Source organism: Ostrea edulis, chromosome 3 (genome assembly GCF_947568905.1).
Source record: "Ostrea edulis chromosome 3, xbOstEdul1.1, whole genome shotgun sequence".
NCBI lineage: Eukaryota > Metazoa > Mollusca > Bivalvia > Ostreida > Ostreidae > Ostrea > Ostrea edulis.
This window is the reverse complement of record NC_079166.1, coordinates 49,960,392-49,971,336: the sequence shown is the minus strand read 5'-3', so window position 1 is coordinate 49,971,336 and position 10,945 is coordinate 49,960,392. Positions and strand designations below refer to the sequence as shown.

Here is a 10,945-nt window from a genome sequence, read left to right as displayed (position 1 = left end):
GTTTCTGTGTTGATGGAAAACGAGTAAGAGAAAGCGGGGGCATCACTGTGTTCCGTCGTATGTTAATATAAGACCAGTTTTGTCTCTATAGCTGTAACCAAGCTATATATATCATATTATCTAGTAAACACGTTTAGAATTCCATACCCCTAAGGTCACTATTCCGCACCCCCAAATTTGGGGGGTGTACACGATGTTAAACGTCGTCAATATATCTAAATGTCGAGTTGAAGGCCACAGCTAGAGATTTTTTTCGTCTGGTGTAGGTTTTGAATAAATTCTGCTTCATATCAATATAAAAACAGGTCAGCTAACAAAGGAGCACAATTCATGCCCATGGGAATTTCAACATACAATTTTAAGACCTAATCACCAAGGACTACGAAGATATTATCAACGAGGAACTCCAGCATATTTTATATATGAACTTTAGGGCAATTGTGTGTAGAATCAGAGTGGTGTTTAACAAAGTAATTATCTGAATGACTAATTACTAGATATGAAAATTTCCCTTTTCTATTTTTGTTGATGAAGCAACTGTCTATGATGTCAAAAAGTCTAGTCTTTAATTATCGTGAGGAATGGTTGTGTAAAGTGTTGAAAAGTCATACGTATTGATATTATTGACTTAACTTGACTTAATTCCTTCTCTCCTCGTGGAGAATAGGGCCATGAACAAGTCCTCTCCATTTACTTCTGTCCTGGGCTGATCTTGCTGCCTCTGTCCATGACCCAAAACCTAGTTCTTTCCTCTCTCTTTCTATTGTTCTTCTCCACGTTTCCTTCGGTCTTCCTTTCTTTCTTTTTCCTTCTGGTGTCCAACTAAGGGCTACATATGGGTGTGTTCTTTTATCCATCCGTAGCACATGTCCAATCCACTGCCATCTGCGTGTTTTTATCATAGTGCTGATCTTTGCTACTCCTGCTATCTCTCTAACTGCTACATTTGGTATTTTCATTGGCCAGTAGATCTTTAAGATTTTCCTAAGACATTTGTGCTGGAAGGTATCTACAAGTTTTCCATCCCCTTTTGTCATTTTCCAGGTCTCGCTCCCATACAATAACACAGCTATTACATTTGAGCTGAAGAGCTTCATTTTTGTTTTTCTGTTGAGTTGGTTATTGCTCCAGATCTTGCGTAGCTTATGGAATGCTACTCTTGCATGGCCAATTCTTCTTCTTATATTTTCATTAGTACCTCCTGTCTTGCTTACTGTTGCTCCGAGGTAAATGAACTCATCCACATCGTTTATGTTGTTCCCATTGATGGTTATTGGTGTGATGTTTGCAGCATTTAGACGCATAACTTTGGTTTTTCCTGTATTGATTTTTAAACCTGTTCTAGCTGCGTATTATTGATTTGAGAAAAAGCATAGTGATTTCAAATTTACTAGAAGTTCTTAAGAATTTTTTTTAAAATCCGCATCTGATTTACACCACTTCTGGCACAATGATATGTTGTAGCACAATACGTTCGAAGTTTCTCCTTCACAGCTGTTAATATTTTCTTGAGGAGCAAAGATAGGAGTTTGGTAGGACATTTACTGGATCCAGCAATAAATCTTCGTAAGGTTTTTATGAAGTTTAGGAATCCAGTATAGGTACAATGTACAGTAACTCATATTCATTCATCCAATTAAATGGGATATTAAATTTGTCTAAAACTAAAGCATGGTCTTGAAGAATTTCATCTTTTGAATGGGCAGTTGGAGTATAATATAAGTACGGTTACCAAATGTAAGATACAGCTGTAAATTTGTAATAATGAGCAATTAAGACAATGTTGTTACAAGCTTTGTCAGCTGGAATCAAAACAACCTATGTAATTCTTTTATCACTTCTCGTTTACTTAAAGGGGCATGGACACGATTTGAGCTGTAAATTTTCAAATTTTATTTTTCCATTTTTAACGTTTAGAATGCTTAACGAATGTATCTGTAATGGTCAGCAAAAATTTGAGTGTTAATTGTCGAGGTACATGGGAGATACAGAGCTCATAATTCTTTGTTTTGTAAACAAGGCCCGTGTCATGTTTATATTTAAATAGGTTAAATATACGAGTAAAAGTTCGTTTAAAGCAGATTTTTCAATTTATATTTTAATTCTGAACACAATTAAATAGTTTCTAGTGTTTAGCACATCTCATTTTGTTTTAAACATGTTATTTTCTATTAAGTATTCTAAATGTAAACAAAAACATGGTACGATCCTTGTTTACATAACAAAGAATTGTGAGTGCTGTATCTCACTTGTAACTAAAAAGATATATTCAAATTTTGGTTGACCATTAGAAATACTTTAGTTAAGCAGTGTAAACAATAGAAATGGAAAATAAAATTTGAAAAAATTTCAGCTCAAATCGTTGAATCCATTTCTGAAATGTGTTACGGTACGCTGATTTAGGTAGACCTCTGAGGCACTGACTGATGGCTGAGCCAAGGGCTTGCTGGGACTTGTAACGACGACCAGATAAGAACTGTTTAAGGAAAAAGTCGCATGGGGCTAGATCTGGAGAGTATGGTGGGTGTGGCAAGACGATAACCTTCTCTGACTTAAAAAATTGCTTCACAAGCTCAGATGTATGTGATGAGCATTATCATGAATTAAAACATTGTTGTGACGTCAGTTCTTTGTCTTGACAGTACTTTATTTTTCATACGGTACTGAACATAGTCCAGTATTATTAAGAGCAGGCCAATATTATGAGAAATATTGGACTGACAGTAAAAACCAGGAATAAAGACCACTCTTCGTTGTGCGAGAAAACATATTTATTATTTATCAAATACAATATTCAAGGCGTGAAATATTCCAGTAAATTATACGAAATGAGTGTTTCGTGTATAATCTGATTTTACTGTATATGAAATCGTTTAGGCACCACAGTTATAAATCCATGTCACAATCATTCATTTAAATACATGCACATTGAAGTCGCAAATTCACTGTGACATCACCGGCAGTGATGTTTATTTCTTTTCTCGATCCAAAGGAAACACTTTCATTGAGCTTCACTTTCTTCGGCTCCGGTGGGGACACTGGACGGTTTCTGAATCAAATCACTTACACTTGTGTAATTGTTCCTCGGAGGTGAGTTTGTAGTTGCGAATCGCAGATGACCTGTGACCAGTTTTTCCCCGCTATAAGTTGCTCGTCAACACCCGCAGCATATGGGCGTGTGGCGGCAGTAGCCCGAAGAGAGTGATTTGTAAAAAACCCATCTAATCCTGCCTCTCTACACATTTTGGCCACAATCTGTTGCAGTTGATGTACCCCGACTGGGACGTCGTCGTACCATACATTCCCCTTAGGAGCGATTTTTGATCTGAGCTATAATGCATTGCATTTTCCACTACTGGGGCTACAAATGATTGAAAAGAAATTTGTATCCAACAAAAATTAAACAAAATAAACACTGTGAAAAAGATTGTTAATATATTTAGGAGAATTTGTAGAAATAATGAATAAATCTTACCGCAAACTCATGTACTTTTCAATCATCTGAATCCATTTCTTCAAGGCACCCGGACTGAATGCTAAAGGAGGACTGCGGCTTCTGTTTTTATACCAGTTATAGGCCTACGTGTCAGTATCATATTATTAGGGTTTCCAGAAAGGAACGGGGGAAATCAATGTTTTGTTTTATCTAAAAGATTCTTTCCGAACACCCTTTTTTTTTACCCTCATTCACCCAAAAAAGAAAACCAGTTTTGTTGAGTACAGTCTTCAGACAATAGAAGCAATCGAATCGCTTTCCATGAAAAACAAAACCCTTTTTTGAGGAGTACCGTATTATGACAATTGAAATGATGAGCTAACAGTTTTTGTGAATTAAAGACAAGATTTGACCTCGTGTGCCATTAAAGTTTATGAATTCCTAATATATTAAATATTAAAAACAAATCAGAAACGAAAGGTGTAAATATATTTGTCTATACCAATGTATATTTGTACGTGGCTTTTTTTTTTGTGCGTTCAAATGCATTTGTTTTTAGATAGAACAATGTTTTAAGTAAGATACAAGACTCCGATGGTCTATTGTGTCAGATACGGGACTGATTACTCGCCGCTACGCGGCTCGTGCCAGTCCCGTATCTGACATAATAGACCATCGGAGTCTTGTATCCCTTACGTAGACGACATGCCTAAATCCTGACACAGGGCGTCGTTTATGATAATATTTCTTAAGGTTTTTTAATAAAACATCTCGGTAATACCGACCTGTAACACTTTTGCCCTTTGTCACCGAAATTTGTACGGCTATACCATCACATGAGAAGAATATGCAATAAAGAACCATCTTTGTGCTTATGGTTCTTTTGGCAACTACAGGCCTTCTACTGTGTTTAGTTAGCCATATTTTGTTTCCAATTTTTCTTACCGGTTCGAAATAGTGAACCCATGTTTCGTCACCAGTAACGTTTGCAAATTGTCTTTAATTGAATTTGGGAAACATTTTGAGCAATTGGTTAGCGGTTTGTACTCGTACCCGTTTTTGGTCATCTGTCAATATATGCGGTATCCATCTGGTAGAAATCTTTCGTACTTTTAAAATACGCTTCAAAATTAAATGCAACGGCGATAGCGATATGCCAACAGCTTTGGTAATATCACGAATCGTGTATCCGTCATCACTTTCAATTATTTCCTTCACTTTTGAGACATTTGCCTTGCCTGTTACAGTCACAGGTCGGCCAGATTTCGCTGCATCTTTGACGGACTCTGTGTCAGTCAGAAATTTCTTTCTCCACCTACGAACTGTCTCATAAGATACCTTATCAGACCCATAAACTCCCCCCAATTCAGTAGAAATCTGCATTACCGAATGACCGAGTTTTATATAATCTATAATTTCTTCAATATTCTCAACCCGTTTCCCAACCATTTTTACAACAGTGGTCAACGACTGACTCTATTGAAATGACTATGAAATTAAAACTGTGTGGAGCTGAAGGCTCGTGTTTATACCGTTGGAAAGGTGTTGAATAGAGCTATTCAGGAGTATCGTCATCCACGTGCAAAGCGTTATCGCGCTGTGGTACAATACACATTACATATCGAACAGCCTTCGTAGTTTCGTTATTTTATAGTACTATGGGAGAACATCATGAAAATCAGATTGATTGTTGATATAGACTTTGCGCACCAAAGAATTTTGGCTGACATTTTCTAATTGTTTGTCTACAATTTGTATGCAATATATTTGAAAATGAGTTATCAGCTCTTACTATGAAGAAACGAAGGGTTTGCAAGGACCATATTACAAACCACATATAAATATGTGGTAGTTGAGCATTTGAGGACGAAATAACAATCTTTTTTGGTAGTCTTTTCTTCAAGACTTTGTATGATTTTTTTTACGTGGACTACTACTTAATTATCTAATGTAGAGACATGTAAAAGACAAACTGTTATGCTAGATCTGCGGTAGTTTAATCAAATCAAGTTTGATTTTTGTTCTTATAACGTGGTGTTTGAACCATTGTGCTATCGGGTACATGGATACAAATGAAAATCAAATTAAACAACAAACTTTCATTGAAACTGTTGTCACTGTTTTTAAATGCAACGCTTGGTGATTAATAGAAACAATTAAATAGAATAAGATGATAGTTACGCTTGGTGATTAATAGAAATAATTAAATAGAATAAATGATAGTTACGCTTGGTGATTAATAGAGATAATTAAATAGAATAAGATGATAGTTACGCTTGGTGATTAATAGAGATAATTAAATAGAATAAGATGATAGTTACGCTTGGTGATTAATAGAGATAATTAAATAGAATAAGATGATAGTTACGCTTGGTGATTAATAGAGATAATTAAATAGAATAAGATGATAGTTACGTTTGGTGATTAATAAAAATAATTAAATAGAATAAGATGATAGTTACGATTGGTGATTAATAGAAATAATTAAATAGAATAAGATGATAGTTACGCTTGGTAATTAATAGAAATAATTAAATAGAATAAGATGATAGTTACATGACGAATCGGCCGCCGTGCTGTTGATAGCTGTGTGAGTATCTGTGACATGTTATCAGCATTTCAATAAAGGCTTGTATGGTAGCTGGATTTCCTCACATTAATTAAACTTGAGCTTATTGCGCGTTAGAGTTGGAATATAAGTAATAATTTTATGAAAACTTCAGTTGGCTTTAGAGTGGGGCGGTACGTGATGAAATTTAATGAGAAGCCTTCACATGATTTGATAACCTGACCACCCCACTTCATAGTTCGAGACTTCAAACTGGCGTCTAAGATTATGAAACTTTATTGAAAATTGAAGCTATTTTGTTTTGGTATGTTTTATATCAAAGGAATATTACAAACGCGTAGGTTTTTGTGATTTGTATTACAAAATATAGAAATTGTATTTGTTTTATATTTCAGCCCTTCCGCAGGAGCTTTACATGATCTGGGAGGCTTATCCATGGCGCCTGGGGGAGGGCTTCTGTATTATTAAATCCTTTGTTACTGAAATGTCAGCTTATGCATCAATTCTTACCATCACTGCCTTTACAATTGAAAGATGGGCAGCTATATGTCATCCCATGAGATTTCAAAAATTGTCGAATTTGTCGCGAGCTGTAAAAGAAATAGTGTTGATATGGATTTTGTCTATCGTGTGTGCCCTGCCGTACCCGATACACACTCGAACATTTTACGTCTTAGTGCATCCCGTGACGTCAAATCCCCTTCTTGATTCAATGGTGTGCAGTATTCCTACAGAATGGCGAGAACTGATGCAGGTGTTTCTCCAATTGTCATCGTTTGTATTTTTTGTTATTCCCATGACCCTCATAACTCTCATCTACATCCTCATCGGCATTACACTTTACAAATCTGAAGTGGCTGGAGTCCAACAGAATTCTAGGATGAACGTGGAGACATCTAGGCAAAGCAAGAAAATATTCAGCACAACAAAGGCTCGAAAATCTGTTGTAAAGATGTTAGGTAATTTTTTTTTTTTTTTTTTTTTTTTTTACAATAATCGTAACTTTATTTTCTTCTTAAATCTCAATGCCCGTATGCCAGGATTGCCAATAGCCCAACATGGTTTGTTTTAGTTACTGTCAATTTTGTCACTGTTTCAGTTGCTGTGGTGGTAGCATTTTTTGTCTGCTGGGCACCCTTCCATGCCCAGCGTCTCTGGACAATCTACATGAAGAAAGAACACTGGACACCTGAGCTTCTGGACGTCCAGAATTACGTCTTCTTCCTTTCAGGTCAGCAACAAAGATTATCTTTTATTGAAAATTACATTGTATTATACACTTCTTAAATTAAACAGCTCAACGGAAAGCATTCATGTACAGTTATATATCGTATTTACTGTTTGTCCTTAAACTATTTATTTCTTCACCCATCTAAGGATTATTTTCAACCAAAAAAGAAAAAAAAAGCTGATAGGCGTTTACAGACTTTACTTAATTTCATAAAAGCTGTTGTATTCTAAGTCTCATTTTTAAAGGACAAGGTAACACTCATTTCTGACTCTTTTCATGTACATGTGTGTGGATTACTATTAGCACTTCATGTACATGTGTGTGGATTACTATTAGCACATGTACATGTGTGTGGATTACTATTAGCACATGTACATGTGTGTGGATTACTATTAGCACATGTACATGTGTGTGGATTGCTATTAGCACTTCATGTACATGTGTGTGGATTACTATTAGCACATGTACATGTGTGTGGATTACTATTAGCACATGTACATGTGTGTGGATTACTATTAGCACATGTACATGTGTGTGAATTACTATTAGCACATGTACATGTGTGTGGATTACTATTAGCACATGTACATGTGTGTGGATTGCTATTAGCACTTCATGTACATGTGTGTGGATTGCTATTAGCACATGTACATGTGTGTGGATTGCTATTAGCACTTCATGTACATGTGTGTGGATTAATATTAGCACTTCATGTACATGTGTGTGGATTGCTATTAGTACTTCATGTACATGTGTGTGGATTACTATTAGCACTTCATGTACATGTGTGTGGATTGCTATTAGCACATGTACATGTGTGTGGATTACTATTAGCACTTCATGTACATGTGTGTGGATTACTATTAGCACTTCATGTACATGTGTGTGGATTGCTATTAGCACTTCATGTACATGTGTGTGGATTACTATTAGCACTTCATGTACATGTGTGTGGATTACTATTAGCACTTCATGTACATGTGTGTGGATTACTATTAGCACTTCATGTACATGTGTGTGGATTACTATTAGCACTTCATGTACATGTGTGTGGATTGCTATTAGCACTTCCTAGTTTGGACACATTATAACTTCTTCGTTTTTCAATGAGATCTTTTGAAACCTACGTTGTAGAAATATCTTGAAACTATTGACTGTTAATACAAAAGTATACACGTGCGCTTAATTTTGATGAGATGATACTATAACATTTATATTTTTTGTATATTATGAAAGTCATCTAATATACATATGATACGAATGCCTATAAATAGAGTTAAAAGTGCTGAATCACTCGCGTGCGCGTGAAAGCACGTCCATTATTTTACTTTCGCTCGAGTGATACATTGTACTGTTATATTCTAACTTTATTATGATTTGAAGGAGCTGAAAATTATACTACCCGTGGATTGGAATAAACAAAAAACGCCGAACATTACTCGCTTGTACGTGAATGCACTAACATAACAATTTCTTCTCATAGGAAATATATTTAGAATTGGTCTTTTTGATAATCAGCTGAATATTAGAATTTTGGTTTGATATGCAGAACAGGAAAATTGTTATTGATTTCATTGTCCTTGGGGCTAGCGATACTTTAATTAATATTCAGGTGACCGATAAGGCTTGTGGGACTAGTGGGACTTTTAACTAATATTCAGGTGACCGATAAGGCCTGTGGGGCTAGTGTATTTTTAAGTAATATTCAGGTGACCGATAAGGCCTGTGGGACTAGTGATACTTTTAACTAATATTCAGGTGACCGATAAGGCCTGTGGAACTAGTGATACTTTTAACTAATATTCAGGTGACCGATAAGGCCTGTGGAACTAGTGATACTTTTAACTGATATTCAGGTGACCGATAAGGCCCCGGGGCTAGTGATACTTTTAATTGATATTCAGGTGACCTAAAAGGCCTGTGGAACTAGTGATACTTTAAACTAATTTTCAGGTGACTAATTGTTCTGTTACACGTATGTTATATATCTTTAATTTGTTTCTGTTGTGTTGTATGATTTTGGCATGTTACAGGTGTGTTGTATATTTTTCGTCTGTTACAAATGTGTTGTATATATTTGGTCTGTTACAGACGTGTTATATTATTTTTGGTTTATTACATATATTTTGAATATTTTTGGTTTATTACAGATGTGTTGTATATATTCTTGGTCTTTTACAGGTGTGTTGTATATTTTTGTTTTATTACATACATGTTGTATATTTTTGGTCTATTTCAGGTGTGTTGTATATTTTTGGTCTTTTACAAATGTGTTTGTATATTTTTAGTCTGTTACAGATAAGTTGTATATTTTTGTTTTATTACATACATGTTGTATATATTTGGTTTATTACAGATGTGTTGTATATTTTTGGTTTATTACAGGTGTGTTGTATATTTTTGGTCTGTTACAGATGTGTTGTATATTTTTGGTTTATTACAGATGTGTTGTATATTTTTGGTTTATTACAGATGTGTTGTATATTTTTGGTTTATTACAGATGTGTTGTATATTTTTGGTTTATTACAGATGTGTTGTATATTTTTGGTCTGTTACAGATCTGTTGTATATTTTTGGTCTGTTACAGATGTGTTGTATATTTTTGGTCTGTTAGAGATGTGTTGTATATTTTTGGTTTATTACAGATGTGTTGTATATTTTTGGTCTGTTACAGATGTGTTGTATATTTTTGGTCTGTGACAGATGTGTTGTATATTTTTGGTCTGTTACAGATATGTTGTATATTTTTGGTCTGTTACAGATGTGTTGTATATTTTTGGTCTGTTACAGATGTGTTGTATATTTTTGGTCTGTTATTTTTGGTTTATTACAGATGTGTTGTATATTTTTGGTCTGTTACAGATGTGTTGTATATTTTTGGTCTGTTACAGATGTGTTGTATATTTTTGGTCTGTTACAGATGTGTTGTATATTTTTGGTCTGTTACAGATGTGTTGTATATTTTTGGTCTGTTACAGATGTGTTGTATATTTTTGGTCTGTTACAGATGTGTTGTATATTTTTGGTCTGTTACAGATGTGTTGTATATTTTTGGTCTGTTACAGATGTGTTGTATATTTTTGGTTTATTACAGATGTGTTGTATATTTTTGGTCTGTTACAGATGTGTTGTATATTTTTGGTCTGTTACAGATGTGTTGTATATTTTTGGTCTGTTACAGATGTGTTGTATATTTTTGGTCTGTGACAGATGTGTTGTATATTTTTGGTCTGTTACAGATATGTTGTATATTTTTGGTCTGTTACAGATGTGTTGTATATTTTTGGTCTGTTACAGATGTGTTGTATATTTTTGGTCTGTTATTTTTGGTTTATTACAGATGTGTTGTATATTTTTGGTCTGTTACAGATGTGTTGTATATTTTTGGTCTGTTACAGATGTGTTGTATATTTTTGGTCTGTTACAGATGTGTTGTATATTTTTGGTCTGTTACAGATGTGTTGTATATTTTTGGTCTGTTACAGATGTGTTGTATATTTTTGGTCTGTTACAGATGTGTTGTATATTTTTGGTCTGTTACAGATGTGTTGTATATTTTTGGTCTGTTACAGATGTGTTGTATATTTTTGGTTTATTACAGATGTGTTGTATATTTTTGGTCTGTTACAGATGTGTTGTATATTTTTGGTCTGTTACAGATGTGTTGTATATTTTTGGTCTGTTACAGATGTGTTGTATATTTTTGGT

The 10,945-nt window shown here is 34.6% G+C and overlaps 1 protein-coding gene across 1 annotated transcript in view; it reads left to right on the top strand.

Moving 5' to 3' along the window:
- The window catches only part of LOC125676026 (neuropeptides capa receptor-like), a 49,764-nt gene that overhangs the window by 37,452 nt on the left and 1,367 nt on the right, over positions 1-10,945 (top strand). Inside the window, exons 2-3 of the mRNA XM_048913918.2 lie at positions 6,401-6,964; positions 7,105-7,236. Of these exons, the coding sequence (XP_048769875.2) occupies positions 6,401-6,964; positions 7,105-7,236 (696 nt within the window). The remainder of the gene's footprint in view (positions 1-6,400; positions 6,965-7,104; positions 7,237-10,945) is intronic.